Source organism: Trichomycterus rosablanca, chromosome 22 (genome assembly GCF_030014385.1).
Source record: "Trichomycterus rosablanca isolate fTriRos1 chromosome 22, fTriRos1.hap1, whole genome shotgun sequence".
Taxonomy (NCBI): Eukaryota; Metazoa; Chordata; class Actinopteri; order Siluriformes; family Trichomycteridae; genus Trichomycterus; species Trichomycterus rosablanca.
Genome location: NC_086009.1, coordinates 13,473,390 through 13,490,208, shown reverse-complemented (window position 1 = coordinate 13,490,208; position 16,819 = coordinate 13,473,390). Strand labels below are relative to the sequence as shown.

General features: G+C 41.7%; 1 protein-coding gene across 1 annotated transcript; it reads right to left on the bottom strand.

The window, feature by feature from the left end:
* Positions 1–5,254: 5,254 nt before the first annotated feature.
* Positions 5,255–16,598, bottom strand: si:dkey-225f5.4 (ZW10 interactor). The gene is made up of 10 exons (XM_062984772.1): positions 16,566–16,598; positions 13,540–13,633; positions 13,115–13,238; positions 12,275–12,432; positions 11,041–11,097; positions 9,818–9,960; positions 7,966–8,131; positions 7,739–7,878; positions 6,306–6,468; positions 5,255–5,714 (listed from the first exon to the last, which is right to left on the bottom strand). The coding sequence occupies exons 1-10, from the start codon at positions 16,586–16,588 to the stop codon at positions 5,649–5,651; spliced, it is 1,134 nt and encodes a 377-aa protein (XP_062840842.1). The 5' UTR covers positions 16,589–16,598; the 3' UTR covers positions 5,255–5,648.
* Between the last annotated feature and the right edge of the window lie 221 nt (positions 16,599–16,819).

The following is a 16,819-nucleotide window of genomic DNA, read 5'->3' as shown; positions in this document are numbered from 1 at the left end:
ACAAGGGCTAAATTGTGATGGCTAGACGACTGGGTCAGAGCATCTCTAAAACTATAGCTCTTGTGGAGTGTTCTATAAAAAGTGGTCCAAGGAAGGAAGAGTGGTAAACTGGCGACAGGGTCATGGGCGGCCAAGGCTTACTGATGCACGTGGGGAGCGAAGGCTGGCCCGTGTGGTCCGATCCAACAGACGAGCTACTGTAGCTCAAATTGCTGAAGAAGTTAATGCTGGTTCTGATAGAAAGGTGTCAGAATACACAGTGCATCACGGTTTGTTGCGTATGGGGCTGCATAGCCGCAGACCAGTCAGGGTGCCCATGCTGACCCCTGTCCACCCCTTGTCCACAAACAAGTCAGATTGCAACTTACAGGAGGATCTGCTGCTAACATCTTGGTGCCAGATACCACAGCACACCTTTAGGGGTCTAGTGGAGTCCATGCCTCGACGGGTCAGGGCTGTTTTGGCAGTAAAAGGGAGACCAACACAATATTAGGAAGGTGGTCATAATGTTAGGCCTCATCGGTGTAAATGTGACAGAACCTTTAATCACCTCACTGAATGAAACAGAATAATTGATATCAGATTTATAATGAGGTAGGCTTAGTGTCACAATTCTGTAAAAATAATAGACTTTAAAGGCATAGGTCAGATTCTGATATAACCCAAACTACACAGAACAATGCAGTTGCTCTTTCAACAATAATGCTTGTTTAGTAAAGTCGACAGCAACATTTACCATTAAAGAACCAACATAACTTTGCATGCTTTACATTTTCAGCATTTAGCAGACGCCTTTATCCAAGGTGACCTACAGTAGTGTGACAGAATACAGTCTATTGGGTTAAGGGCCTTGCTCAATGACCCAACAGAGGCAACCTGGCAGTGGTGGGGCTTGAACCAGCAACCTTATAATTACTAGTCCAGTACCTTAATCACTAGGCTACAACTGCCCTGCATAAGTCATGGGTAGACACACAAAGGATGGTCATGATCTCTCTTGGCATATTAATAATATTACTATAATTAGCCTATCTAGCCTATATCTACTGTCTCTGGTAATACCTTTGTGCATTGTGTCAATACAGTAGACAAGTTGATTTGCAATTGCAAAATTATAAATAAAAACACAATGCAAACTTTAACTGCATGGTCATGTATACTTTAACATGTATACTTTAACTACTATCAATTCTAACTTCAGCAAATAACATGGATACAGACAAAACAGACTGTAGGCCTAAGTAATACCACTCCACCTTTTTGCCCTAATCCTGGCATAAAAAGAATGATTACTGCCATAACCGAGATCGTTGTTTATGCTCATGAAAAGCTAGCTGCATGTGCACTACTATGTAAATGGCCCCAATTTGGTCTACCAAGCAAATGCACCTCTACAACACAACGGTTTATGGCAACACCCAATAATGATCAGTCTTTACCAGTCTCAATTGGGTAAAACGGCCACAACAGCAATAGTTATGGGGTTCAACAGAGTAAAGAGTTCAGCAACAACATTCCAGTACAAAACTGCCCTTGGATGAACCAAAAGGAAATTCTCCTGGCGAGTAAAAACCCTTTCTGGACTATAACAAGCATTGTATAGTCAGTAGACCCAAAACGATCGCTAGGCTGTTTATTAGCAAAAGGTCTGGAAAGCTGAAAATTAAAATGAAATAATGTCCGATACCTAAAAATTACCCATTTATTCAAAGCTTTAAAAGCAGATGACAGCCGCTCAGGTGGCGCCGCGGTAAAATAATAATAATAATAATACATTTGACTTATATAGCGCCTTTCATAATACCCAAGGACGCTTCACATAGTGATTACAGTCAAAAAACAACAATCAAATAGAGACAAGAGAAGAAGAGTGAAAGTGCTGAGTGATGGAGCCAGGGAGTCTGAGGGGGGACGCAAAAGTTTATTCACAGTAGTAAAGAGTCGTTTGGGATCCAGGCCTGCCTTTGTAATTGTAGAAGTGTAGTAGGTAGTACGAGCATTATTTATATCTGACCAAATGATCCAAATATGCTTGATGATGTACGTATAAGCCTGTTTTCCTATAAAGTCGTTCAAGACGCCTACCAGCTGTTTTTAAACCACGAAGTTCTGCAGTAAACCAGGGTGAGGAATGCGAGGAGGGCACAGACCGAGTTATAACTTGGGCTAGACTGATTGTAAACAGAGATGGCCTCATCAATGTCATGTAGCGAGGTAACAAGAAGTAAACTGGAAGATTCCAGGACAGAGGAGAAAGCTAAAGGATCAACAGAAGAGATATTACGGTAAGAGAGAAGGGTCTTAGAAGGGGGTTTAGCACTGTAGAGTGAAAGATACGCTAGCTCATCAGAGTTGGGGTTTCGAATACATCGTATCGAATCTCGGCTCTGCCTTTCCGACTAGGCCTGGCGGCTGCATGAACAACGATCGGCTGTTCAGGGTTAGGGGTAAAAAGTCGGATCATAGGTCCTCATGACTGGTGCGACGGCGGACCCTGCTGGCTGACCGAGTGCTCGTCAAGTGTATGAACTCTTGACCGGAGGGTACACATTCAGGGTAATTGGACACGACTAGACTGGGGATAAAAATTGGGAGAAAAAATATTTAAAAAAAAAGCTGATAACAATCACTTTGTGTGACAATGACCTATGAAGAGAATTAGCACAAAATCTAGCTTACACTCTCCCACATAAATCAGAACACTGTGACACATGGGCTGCAGAAGTGGGTCATCTGCCCTCATAACCAACTTTTCAAAGCCTCGTCCCATTGGTTACGACGAGAGTGAGCCACACAACCCTACAGGCCAATGAGCATAGAGAAGATCGAGAGTGACAGAAGGGAGCTGGCCTTCTAAGAACTTGATGTGCTTTTTAATATGCACACATTAAAAAAAGGAGAGAATGTTAGGAAATATAGTTAGTAGGAAATATGTAATGAGAAACATGTAATTATGCTTCCCCAGATGTAATTAATGTAACAAAGCAGGTTTTAAGAGTCCAGAGGGGGAGCAAATAGGGAATTCTGCATCTATACTGTAGACTATTACCCACTTTAGGTGTTACCTAACCTCCAGGTTTCTGTTGTGTATGGTTAAGTAATATGACTTGCTGTGTTACGTGCTGCCCCCTAGTGGTAACAACACAGCTAAACTTCCATGCGAGTCTAAATTACATGCACAAGTCAACAACATAACAACATAAGTCCAGTTTGATTCTAGAGTTTATTCTAGCTGTTCTGGTTATATCTCACCTGCATGCAGAAAGTGGATCGGCTATTCTGGTTGACCATAATATCTTATTAACCAGATAGATGCTTTAAACCAAACAAAACACAACCTTGATCCACACCCAATCTCCAACCCCTGCTCAAGCATCTCCCAATATTTCTCAAAACCATCACCACAGACTCTTCACACCTCGCAGTACCATCCACTTTCGGCTCCAGAAATTACTAACCAACTTGTTAGTCCAGCACATCCCACAGATGCTCGATTGGATTGAGATCTGGGGAATTTGGAGGCCAAGTAAACACCTCAAACTCTTCGTTGTGCTCCTTAAACCATTCCTGAACCATTCTTGCTTTGTGGCAGGGCGCATCACCCTGCTGAAAGAATCCTCAGCTATCAGGGAATATAATTTCCATGAAAGGATGTACATGGTCTGCAACAATGCTTAGGTAGGTGGTACGTGTCAAAGTAACATCCACATGGATGGCAGAACCCAAGGATTACCAGCAGAACAACACCCAAAGCATCACATTTTCTCCCATAGTACATCCTGGTGCCATGTGTTCCCCAGGTAAGCGACGCACACACACCTGGCCATCCACGTGATGTAAAAGAAAACATAATTCATCGGACCAGGCCACCTTCTTCCATTGCTCCGTGGTCCAGTTCAGATGCTCACGTGCCCATTGTTGGCACTTTCCATCATGTGATGGATTTCCTTGGATGAGCCACAGCACATCGTATTTCCAAACAAAGCCTAGACCATAATTAGTCTCTGCCAGATCGTAAAGTACAAAATGCATTTCCACTGTTAATCAGATGAATGAATGCTGCGGATGCTTGGTAAAACTCCACTTGACTAACATACAACTTCCCACAGTGTATGAGGAAATAGTTTGATAACTGTTTGATAAACCTGACCTCAAACATTTGCCTTTAAAATTAGTTGGAATCTTGACTGCAAATTATGCCTCATGACCAAATATTAGTGCATGTCATTAATACGCTGTGGAGACAGTGCTTCATGAATCAAATCCCTGCAATCACCATCCAAAATCTTTTCAGAAAGTAGGGATTTTTAGTATTACTGTATTAATACTATTATTTAAATTAAATTAAATTAATTTAGTATTAAAACTGCTATCCTCCAACACTTACACAGACACAGGGAAATGCAAAAACACATTAACAATCAGTGTAAAATAACAAATAGGCAAAATAATATCCAAAGAAAGGATTTATTATATATAAGTTGATAACTGTTAATAAGAAGCTACGTGTTCCAAAAACAGTCAAATATACACTGATTAGCCATAACATTAAAACCACCTTGTTTCTACACTCACTGTCCATTTAATCAGCTCCACTTACCATATAGAAGCACTTTGTAGTTCTACAATTACTGACTGTAGTCCATCTGTTTCTCTACATACCTTTTTAGCCTGCTTTCACCCTGTTCTTCAATGATCAGGACCACCACAGAGCAGGTATTATTTAGGTGGTGGATCATTCTCAGCACTGCAGTGACACTGACATGGTGGTGGTGTGTTAGTGTGTGTTGTGCTGGTATGTGTGGATCAGACACAGCAGCGCTGCTGGAGTTTTTAAATACCGTGTCCACTCACTGTCCACTCTATTAGACACTCCTACCTAGTTGGTCCACCTTGTAGATGTGAAGTCAGAGACGATCGCTCATCTATTGCTGCTGTTTGAGTCAGTCATCTTCTAGACCTTCATCAGTGGTCACGGGACGCTGCCCATGGGGCGCTGTTGGCTGGATGTTTTTGGTTGGTGGACTATTCTTAATCCGGCAGTGACAGTGAGGTGTTTAAAAACTCCAGCAGCGCTGCTGTGTCTGATCCACTCATACCAGCACAACACACACTAACACACCACCATCATGTCAGTGTGACTGCAGTGCTGAGAATGACCCACCACCTAAATAATACCTGCTCTGTAGTGGTCCTGACCATTGAAGAACAGCGTGAAAGGGGGCTAACAAAGCATGCAGAGAAACAGATGGACTACAGTTAGTAATTGTAGAACTACAAAGTGTTTGCATATGGTAAGTGGAGCTGATAAAATGGACAGTGAGTGTAGAAACAGGGAGGTGGTTTTAATATTATGGCTGATCGGTGTACAGTTAGTAACAAAGACTTAAGCAAATACAGAAAAACGAACACAAAGTACACACACGCACACAGAATGTATATCTGCTTAGATAAAACAGCATAGACATTACATATACATTATTCTCTCAAACAGCATGGAAATGTTTAAATGCATATGATTGAATATGAATATACTACTAAACAAATGAATACTAGCTGAAAAGAGTCTTAATAAAATATTTATAGACAGATATTGGTCAGAATTTTGGATCGCACCTACATGACTAATTTGTTGCTGCAATTGATGTTTAGAAGTCAGGATTACAGGAGAGAAACTCAAGCCAGTCTGTAAGAGCAGGATTCATCACAGGGGGCTGAAACAGAACAACATACTGTATACATACAATTCTCGTGCTTAGGAATCAGTCATACACAAAGCATTCATGCGCGTACAACGTTTTCTCGTTCTATACGCACATGCACACATTGTGTACTTATTACTCTAGGTATAGAATACAACACCTACACATATATCATGAAATCATCCTAACACAGTAAGCTTGCAGTCAAGCCACACAATAAAAAACATTTCTGAATGAATTTCTTACAGTAACAGATGAATTATTACCCTGTGCTAATGAAACATTTAGCATCAGGCTTATTTTAGCAAAATGTTTTTTTAAAAGAAAGGAGGGACAATCTACGCCCCTTGAAACTCACCAACCACTTGTGCGGGCTTCTGAACCGGACAGCAGATAACACAGTTACGAAGCAACCCTAAGTGTGCCCACTACACTAGGCCAGGTTAAGAGTACCACTTAGTACAAACTCAAATGCTCAAGCTTTTCATGGTGGACTAACGTATTACACCGCCGTGCCACCCGAGCACCCCTTCTACAATATTTCAAGTGAAAAAAAAAAAAAGTTACATGTTAGGAGAGGTAGCATCCCAAAAGATATTTTACCTGCAGGGTGGAAAGGTTAAGCAGGTTGCCATCTTTGCGCACAGAAAGAAGTCTGGCTCGGCCGCTTGACGGGTAGCCCTCACCCAGCTCCAGATGGCACACTGTGGTGGCAGACTTGAGAAAAATGAGTAGCCGTTTAGCAGGACACCAGTCTATGGCAAACCTGAAAATAGATCAGTTTGGGTTTAAATCAACCATCAGTTAAAGATTCGCAACAATGTTTATATGAGGACCAAAAATTATGAATTGATGGGTGGGCACAAGGAAAGCAAATACCTCTTTAAGTACAATAAAATGACTATATTTGGTATTGTTGTATTTTTTCTTTATTATTTTGTTTATGCATTTTCTTCCCTTTTTCTCTGACTGTTAGAGCATTATCCTTCCTCTCTACTGATAGATAGATATAGATAGATAGATAGATACTTTATTGATCCCGAAGGAAATTAGAGAAATGTTGATCATTATACACTGAAAATAACACAAATACAGTATAATATAAACACTAAAATAAAAATGATGATCCTTAATGATGATATTGATCTCCACCCTGATTGAGGAGAGCGAGACTGACGACCCCCCCCCGACACGTGTGCAGTAGCCGACTGTGTCTTTTCACCTGCACGAGGTGAGTTCATATGTGGATCTGTTTCATGTACAAAGAGTCACTCATCAATCTCCATTATCCCCCGTCTCACTGTGCAGGCACCATAGATTCAGCCAGTGGAGGCAATTGCTGCAGTTCCGAGAAAACCCAGTTCAACCATTGTCCTGCCCCTTAGCAGCAAGATAGGAGCTGATAGCAGAGCTGAGATTCGAACTCGAGAGCTTGAGATCTCAGCAATGGTGGTCTAGTGTGTTTTACCGCTGTGCCATCCAATGTTTTCTTAATTATCTTTTTATGCATTTCCCCCCTTTTTCTCCCAATTTAGGGTAGCCAATCTGCTGCTGGGGACCCTGATGGCGTCCTAGGACGGTGTATATTCGCCCGACTCACACTCCCTCCGATGTGTGCGCTTCTCATTCACCCATACTTCGTGGATTTGTGCGTGAGGTCGGCTTCGTGTACGGAGAACCACAACCGATCTCTGCGCTCCTCCACTTTCTGTACAGGCACTCCTGGGCAACCATGTTCCTTAAACAACGTTGATAACACCACCACTTAATACACAGCGTTGATAACCCAACCCCTTAGTGAGGTCTTTCCCACCCAGCAGACTGGAAGCCAATTATGCCTGCTAGAGGGCGCCCAGTCGATCGGCGGCGGAGCCGAGATTCGAACCCGGGAGCTCAGAATTTTGGGGGTGTACATATACTTAATATAGTTTTATTAATATAATATAGTGAATTACTGTTTTACTGATTACTTTACATTTAGATGATACTTGACACCCTTGAAGTATTTGTCTTTTGCAACACTGTATTTTCCATACCTGGAATGCAGAGCCTGGATCTCAGCAAGCATCTCTCCTTGACTGATGTAGCGCTGCATCACCTCCAGCAGAGCGGCACTCAGCTCTCTTAAAGGACCTTCTACTGACTCCTCTAAAAGTCCTGCGGTGCCCTGGAACACCTGGTATAGGTTGAGCAACCGATTTGGCTTAGTTAAGAGCAGCTGAATAACATAAGGCTTATTTCACACAAGTGTCAGATGATTTACCTGCAGGCGGAAGCGACCCTCTGTGGTTGTGGTGATGGAGAGTTGCAAAGGTTTCAGTGACTGTTGGGTAGACCGTGGAAGGAGCTCTAGACACAGCTCAGATGGGGTCACTGACAACAGCCTGTACTGCATATTGGCTTGAGTCACCTCTAATATCTCCTGCAACCTGATTTCATTTACTTATTAGGATTTTAACATCATGTTTTTACACACTTTTGGTTACATTCATGACAGGACATGTAGTCACTGCTTATGCCCCTTTTTCTCCCAATCTAGTTGTATCCAATTACCCCGTTGTATCTTTTCTCTGGTGTGCACGTGCGCAGTTGCCAGCTGCTTCTAGAGAAAGCAGTATACCCTCCAGCAGAATACCCTCCAGAGTCAGGCATTGCTTTCCATTATTCATCATTTCCGTTCAAATGCCATCGACCAGCCAGCAGAGGTTGCCAATGCATTCCCCCCCTTTTCCTCCCAATTTAGGGTAGCCAATCCGCTGCTGGGGACCCCGATGGCTTTCAAGGAGGGTGTATACTCGCCTGACACACACTCCCTGCGATGTGTGCGCAGTCCACCAATCCCTTCTTATTCTCCCATACTTCAGTGGATTTGCACGTGAGGTCGACTTTGTGTACGGAGAGCCACGCCCCGACCTCTGCGCTCCCACACTTTCTGTACAGGCAACCTGGGAAACAAAGGTCCTTACACAACCCAGCAGACTGGAGGTCAGTATTGTCTACTGCAGGCAGTAGCCAATTGTGCCTGCTAGAGGGCGCCCAGCCGACAACCAAGGCAGCAATATTAAGAAAATTCTTTGACCATGCCCCTCTTTGAAAACCGGCTGGTCGATAGCACAGCTGGTGGGCTAGTGCATTACACCAATATGCCATGCATAAAATGTTACAGTGGTTACAAAAACTAATTAATTATGAGATTTAATTATGAGGGGGAAGTTGGACAAATCTGATTGGCCAATTCTGACCCCTACTTACATACACTGATCAGCCATAACATTATAACATAACATGTCCATTTAATCAGCTCCACTTACCATATAGAAGCACTTTGTAGTTCTACAATTACTGACTGTAGTCCATCTGTTTCTCTGCATGCTTTGTTAGCCCCCTTTCATGCTGTTCTTCAATGGTCAGGACTCTCCCAGGACCACCACAGAGCAGGTATTATTTAGGTGGTGGATCGTTCTCAGCACTGCAGTGACACTGATATGGTGGTGGTGGTGTAAGTGTGTGTTGTGCTGGTATGAGTGGATCAGACACAGCAGCACTGCTGGAGTTTTTAAACACCTCACTGTCACTGCTGGACTGAGAATAGTCCACCAACCAAAAATATCCAGCCAACAGCGTCCCGTGGGCAGCGTCCTGTGACCACTGATGAAGCGATCGTCTCTGACTTTACATCTTCAAGGTGGACCAACTAGGTAGGAGTGTCTAATAGAGTGGACAGTGAGTGGACACGGTATTTATAAACTCCAGCAGTGCTGCTGTGTCTGATCCACTCATACCAGCACAACACACACTAACACACCACCACCATTTCAGTGTCACTGCAGAGCTGAGAATGATCCCCCACCTAAATAATACCTACTCTGTAGTGGTCCTATGGGGGTCTTGACCATTGAAGAACAGGGTGAAAGCAGGCTAAAAAAGTATGTAGAGAAACAGATGGACTACAGTCAGTAATTGTAGAACTACAAAGTGCTTCTATATGGTAAGTGGAGCTGATAAAATGAACAATGTGTGTAGAAACAAAGAGGTGGTTTTAATGTTATGGCTGATCAGTGTATATTATTTAAATATTCAGGACCTTGAGTTATTTTTTTAAGAATAGTTCTCACCTGTGTCTTAAGGAGGTCCAATTAGCAACCTGGCTTAGTTGCTCATCAACTTGACTTTGGAGTTCAGAAAGCCGTCTGTTACAAGAATGCAAAGCATTCTGGGCGTTTTGAATGGAATCTTCTAATTGATAACTCATATTTTTCTGTGGGTTAAAAGGAAATATTAAATGGTTAGTGTAAAGCAGCTCGACTATAGAAATCTGCATAAATTAGTAGCACTGTTCTAGGGAGGACTGGTTGGATAAACGAACAATAAATTCAATGTACGTTTTTGACCGCTGGGTGGCACTGTTGACCATCATAGCACAAACTGGGGCCACGTACACCGATGAGGCATAACATTAAGACCACCTTTTTACTATTGTGTTGGTCCCCCTTTTGCTGCCCCATACGCAACAAACTGCAATTAACCAGCATTAACTTCTTCAGCAATTTGAGCCACAGCAGCTCGTCTGTTGGATCAGACCGCACGGGCCAGCCTTGAGGACTGGCTGCCCATGACCCTGTCGCCGGTTTACCACTGTTCCTTCCTTGGACCACTTTTGATAGATACTGACCACTGCCATCACAATTCGGTCCTTGTCAAACTCACTCAAATGCTTATGCTTGTCCATGTTTCCTGCTTCTAACACATCAACTTTGAGGTTTAAATGTTCACTTGGTGCCTAATATATCCCACCCACTTACAGGTGCTGTGATGAAGAGATAATCAGTGTTACTCACTTCATCCGTCAGTGGTCATAATGTTATTATCATCTAATAGAAAGTATGTGTAAAGCATCGAAGTTGCACTGAGTGATTGGGTCTGTACAGAAGTACAGAAAGGCCATGTGTGTTTTTTAATTTATTTAGATTTTTTAAATTTATTTTAGATTTATTTTTTGTGAACCTAAGATGAGAATGGTCATGAGTAAAGACGGAACAGATTACTAATAGTAAACTACTAACACATTTAAGCTTAACAGTATTATTTTGACATGGTCATACCTTGGAAACGGTCATAAAGTCATCTGCAGTCTATATAAAATTTGCTAGCTTTGGTAGAGCATAGTCAACCTTTGTTATGGTGAGAACACTAGAGGAACAAGTCGTTTCATTTAAAAAAAGAAAAGAATGGGTCGCTTTTCATTTATCTTGGTATGGACATGATAAACACAAACATAACTTTTACATCACAAGTGAGAAAATAAAGCAGCACATTAATAAAACTACAATAAACTTACTTCTGCTCTCTGTTTCCATTGTAGTGCAGCTCTTTCCTGTTCTCTACACTCCTCTTTCTAGAACAGAGCAAAGTTAGTCAGGTTTTTAAGTTAACAAACAGCCAGTAACAAGAAAAAAAATCCACAATACCACCAACTATTTACAGAAATGTCTTTATATAGAGAGCTACACTGATCAGCCATAACATTAAAACCACCTCCTTGTTTCTACACTCTCTATACTGTCCATTTTACCAGCTCCCCTTACCATATAGAAGCCCTTTATAGTTCTACAATTACTGACTGTAGTACATCTGTTTCTCTACATACTTTTTTAGCCTGCTTTCACCCTGTTCTTCAATGGTCAGGACTCTCACAGGACCACCACAGAGCAGGTATTATTTGGGTTGTGGATCATTCTCAGCACTGCAGTGACAATGACATGGTAGTGGTGTGTTAGTGTGTGTTGTGCTGGTATGAGTGGTTTTTAAATACTGTGTCCACTCACTGTCCACTGTCTCCTTCCTAGTTGGTCCACCTTGTAGATGTAAAGTCAGAGACGATCGCTCATCTATCGCTGCTGTTTGAGTTGGTCATCTTCTAGACCTTCATCAGTGGTTACAGAATGCTGCCCACGGGGCGCTGTTGGCTGGATATATTTGGTTGGTGGACTATTCTCAGTCCAGCAGTGACAGTGAGGTGTTTAACAACTCCAGCAGCACAACACACCGTAACACAGCACCACAATGTCAGTGTCACTGCAGTGCTAAGAATGATCCACCACCCAAATAATACCTACTCTGTAGTGGTCCTGGGAGAGTCCTGACCATTGAAGGTGGAACAGCATGAAAGGGGGTTAACAAAGTATGTAGAGAAACAGATGGACTACTGTCAGTAATTGTAGAGCTACAAAGTGCTTCTATGTGGTAAGTGGAGCTGATAAAATGGACAATGTGTGTAGAAACTAGGAGGTGGTTTTAATGTTATGGCTGATCATTGTACTGTATATTCGCTGGTGTCATTCTCTTTTGCTTTTTTGTTCATTATTAATAGTTTTAGGGAAATATTTTAAAGCTATAGCATTACATGGCTTTCCAACTTTTATTTACATTTATTTTTTCAATACTTATGTCCCGCTTCCACCCACACTGGCTGTGAGATAAACTGCCCTCCAAATAAACTTCACAGTAATACAGACCTCTCCCTAACAACTTTGTAATAATAACCAATATAGAATATAATCAGCTTTAATTACTTTCTTCTCCAGGGCTACAAGCAGTGCCTCTAGTCTCTGTCGTTTTTTAAAGAGCTCGTCCATGTGCTCTGTTAGTGTGCTTATCAGTGACTCCACTTTCTGAACTTGCTCCAGATACTCTGCCTTCAAAGCCTTCCAGGGAGCGCTGGCTTTCGAATCTGTGCACACATTCGTAAGCACTCATAAGCAACCACAATTTTTTACTTCTTATTATTTCTTTATAAAACAGTAATCAACAGATCTTGTGATCAAAGGCTTAAAAGAAGTACATTAAAGTACATACACCGATTAGGCATAACATTATGACCACCTTTCTAATATTGTGTCGCTGCCAAAACAGCCCTGACCCGTCGAGGCGTGGAGTCTGACACCTTTCTATCAGAACCAGCATTAACTTCTTCAGCAGTTTGAGCTACAGTAGCTCGTCTGTTGGCTTCGCTCCCCACGTGTATCAGTGAGCCTTGGCCGCCCATGACCCTGCAGTCCACTTTTGATAGATACTGACCACTGCAGACAGCCCACAAGAGCTGCAGTTTTGGAGATGCTCTGACCCAGTCGTCTAGCCATCACAATTTGGCCCTTGTCAAACTCGCTCAAATCCTCACGCTTGTCCATTTTTCCTGCTTCTAACATCAACTTTGAGGATAAAATGTTCACTTACTGCCTAATATATCCCACCCACTAACAGGTGCTGTGATAAGGAGATAATCAGTGTTATACACTGCACCTGTCAGTGGTCATGTTATGCCTGGTCGGTGTACATTATATAATCAACAGCCTGCATGTTCACTAGGAAGCATTGTAGAAATAGGTGCCATTAATGCATGATGAATATGTTACCTGGATTAGGTGGACAGGGTTCATCCAGGAACTGCTCTGCTGACTCCAGTCCTACGAGCAACTTCAACATGTCATCCAGCACACCCAGCTGCTGGCACATGATCTTTTGTTTTCGTCTGCAGTCCTGTACAAAACACAAAAGGACAAGGACACATGTTTCCTTAATATGCCCATCAGCTCCACAGTTTAAAATCTCTAAACATATGTGATTTGTACACATTCCAGACTTTAAGCATGCAAATACCCTCACGATACCAAAGTCCTGCATGTGTACTTTTATTGTGTCTGATGTGTGTGTCTCAACATTATGGAAGGCGCTATACGGTAACAGATCACAAGACAGGCACTAGACAGGCATTGTCTGATATATGCACATTAGATCAAAATGCTTTCTGGTCTTCATATTTGTTTGCACTGAAGCTTACCATTAAGTATGTGGTCATAATCTTGGCCTCTCCGGCATCCTGAACCTCGGTGGAGTCGAATGGTTTCAAAAATGAGTCAACTTTCTCAAAAAGCCTGCATTTGGAGACAAACATTTGCAAAATACAACCAATTCAGTATAATATCTGTAGAGTTAAGCAAGAAACAAATTACTGCATTAACACTACAGAGAATAGAAGAAATGTGATCCAGGTGACTGACTGTGGCATGGGTGTTGTGCCAGACAGGCTGGTATTGAATATGTATTGAATATTTTAGGGCTCTGGGTTGAAACATCAAACAAACAGCAAGGGACACACACAAGCAGCAATGAGTGTTTAAAGAGGCAAAACATCAGAAACAGTCAAAGAGTTCTGGAGCAGCTGAGACTTATTGTCAGAGGAGCTGCTGTGGCTTAAACTACAGATAATTTTAATAATAGTGATAAGCATAAAACACACAGTCCATCATACCCATTGGTGTATTTGGCCTCGTAATTGTAGGCCAGTCAAAGTGCCCATGCTACCCCTGTCCATTGTCACAAGAAGAGCAATGGAAGAAAGTTCCCTTGTGAGATAAATCCTGCTTCATGCAAGATCATGTGACATCTTTTACCCACAGAAATGATGACACCAGAATGCAGTGTAGGATGATCCACTTCATCGTGTACAGAACCTGCTGATAATTTCGTAGTACCAGATCACACAAGCCTCCTTCAGATGTCTTGTGGAGTCCATGTATTTTCAGGTCAGAGCATATTATGACTGCATACAGCAGGTGGTCCTAATGTTTTAGCTCTACCATGTATACAACCTAGATTTACATCCTTAACCTACCACCATGCACATGAGATACTATGTCTACTTGTAATTTATTTAAGTTAGCAATCGATCTCCTAATGTTTACATGTATATAGATTTTCAGCTTGTTTTTATACTGTCAGTGGATGTTGTATGTATGTAAGAAGTCGTTTGTCTGATGTGAGCTGCTGTAACAAAGAAATTTCCTGCAAAGGATCAAAATTCCATCCATCCATCCATCCATCCATCCATCCATCCATCCATCCATCCATCCATCCATCCATCCATCCATCCATCCATCCATCCATCCATCCATCCATCCATCCATCCATCCATCCATCCATCCATCCATCCATCCATCCATCCATCCATCCATCCATCCATCCATCCATCGTCAGGGCATTGTGCAGGCCAGTACAATTCTTTCAAATGACACTGACCAAACTGTATTTTTGTGTGCATTTCATTTCAACACATTTAAACAGCTCTCAGTTCTCAATAATGTCTTTGCATACTTTAGCAGTAAACACTTGGCTGGAACTATTAGGCCCAACCCAAACGATCAAAAACAGCTCCAGAACACCAAATGTTAGTTGGCTTTTTCATTTAAACAGTGATGTTAGGCCTATGTGCGGCTGCACGACCATGAAATAGGGTGACCATACGTCCTCTTTTTCCTCGGACATGTCCTCTTTTTGAGACCTAAAAAATGCGTTCGGCTGGGATTTTTAAATCACCAAAAATGTCCGGGATTCTGCTTTTCTAGTCTGCACTCGCTGTTCTGTGTGTATGTTTTTGCATTGGTTTGTTTTTAGGTCTTTTTAGGAGTGCATCTGTTTTGTTAAAATAAGTCTGATTTTCACATGCACATACTAACACAGAGGCTCTTGTCAACACCGTGATGGCACTGCAATGTGCATTCTGTGGAAATTGCTCAGCAAGCACTAGAAGACACATCTTACTGCTGGGTTTCTACTGATGGGAGCAAGTAATTAAAGTGAATCAAACTAAAGTTAAAAACGCTCCTAATAAGTCGGCTGATACGATTGTACAATACATCAAAGAAACAAAAAAAATAAAGAAATTTTTATTTATAGGTGAAATTATTTTTTTTAATTTGTTGTTATTATTGTTTAGGGCTTAACACTGACTGTGAAGGAATAAGATTATCTGACCATAAAGGCCCTTGTTAAAGAGCAGCTGTACATTTATTAAAGTTCAGTAACACAGCTGGATGGTTATTGACTCATTTGTCAACTATTTAAACCTCTACCCCATACACACTGCCATGGTGTCACCAATGACATGAAATAACCCCCCGCCCCCTTCCTTCCCCGAACCAGGCGTCCTCTTTTTTAAAAACCAAAATATGGTCACCCTACATGAAAGCCAGTTTTTGTGATTAGGTTGCTTTCAGGGGCAGTTTAAAACTCAGTAGTATATAGTAACCATATTTGTCTATGGAGATCACAAAACTGTTTCTATGCTTGTTTGTTTGTTTATTAGGATTTTAACGTCATGTTTTACACTTTGGTTACATTCATGACAGGAACAGTAGATACTCATTACACAAGGTTCATCAGTTCACAAGGTTATATCAAACACAGTCATGGACAATTTAGTATCTCCAATTCACCTGAATGCATGTCTTTGGACTGTGGGAGGAAACCGGAGCACCCGCAGGAAACCCACGCAGACACGGAGAGAACATGCAAACTCCACACAGAAAGGACCCGGACGGCCCCACCTGGGGCTCGAACCCAGGACCTTCTTCCTGTAAGGCGACAGTGCTACCCACTTAGCCACCGTTTCACTTAGCCAGCTGTTTCTATGCACCTGATTGGTAGAAATTGGTGTTCCTAATAGCCCTTATTATAACATAGTGATTAGAGAGGTGTCCACATACTTCTGGTCATAAAGTGCATTTACACTAAAATACAAAATAGCTATATTGCTAACCATTGTGTAGTTAAGCTTCATATAGTAAAACGCACATTTGCTATTAAAAGTATTATATCATGTACACTTAATAATTTTGCTCTGGGGTCGTCGAATTGACAACGCGAATTTTAACACTATTACTGACCGAGTGTTGCTCGTTAGTCACATAACAAAGAAAGAATGAAATTATTACCAATACAGCTACATAATACAACGAGTAACTGAAGCAAAGCAGTTTAGTCAATACAGTTATGCTAAAAGTAAAAAAATAATGATAATATACATACGCCATTGCTCTGTCTGTCGCCATTTTTGTTTTGAATTCTACCCGCGCTTTGCTGATTGGACAGAACGCTGGCTGGACAGAACGCTGGCTCTTCAGTAGCCAATCAGATTCAAGCATTTTGTTAAGCACCTTGGACACAGTGCACAATGCATTTAAAGAGTGCTAAAATGGAACAACTATTTTTGTACTGTAGTTGTGCAAAAATAATACAAAAGCTTGACTTTAATTATATTAAGTTACATTTTAATGATATTT

Excerpts from the sequence above, each read along its gene's own strand:
- si:dkey-225f5.4 (XM_062984772.1), bottom strand. The coding sequence starts at position 16,588 with ATGGCGACAGACAGAGCAATGGC. Across the intron at positions 13,634-16,565 it reads GCGACAGACAGAGCAATGGC|GCTTTTTGAGAAAGTTGACT; the intron begins GTATGTATATTA and ends CTCCAAATGCAG. Across the intron at positions 12,433-13,114 it reads ACCCTGTCCACCTAATCCAG|ATTCGAAAGCCAGCGCTCCC; the intron begins GTAACATATTCA and ends ATGTGTGCACAG.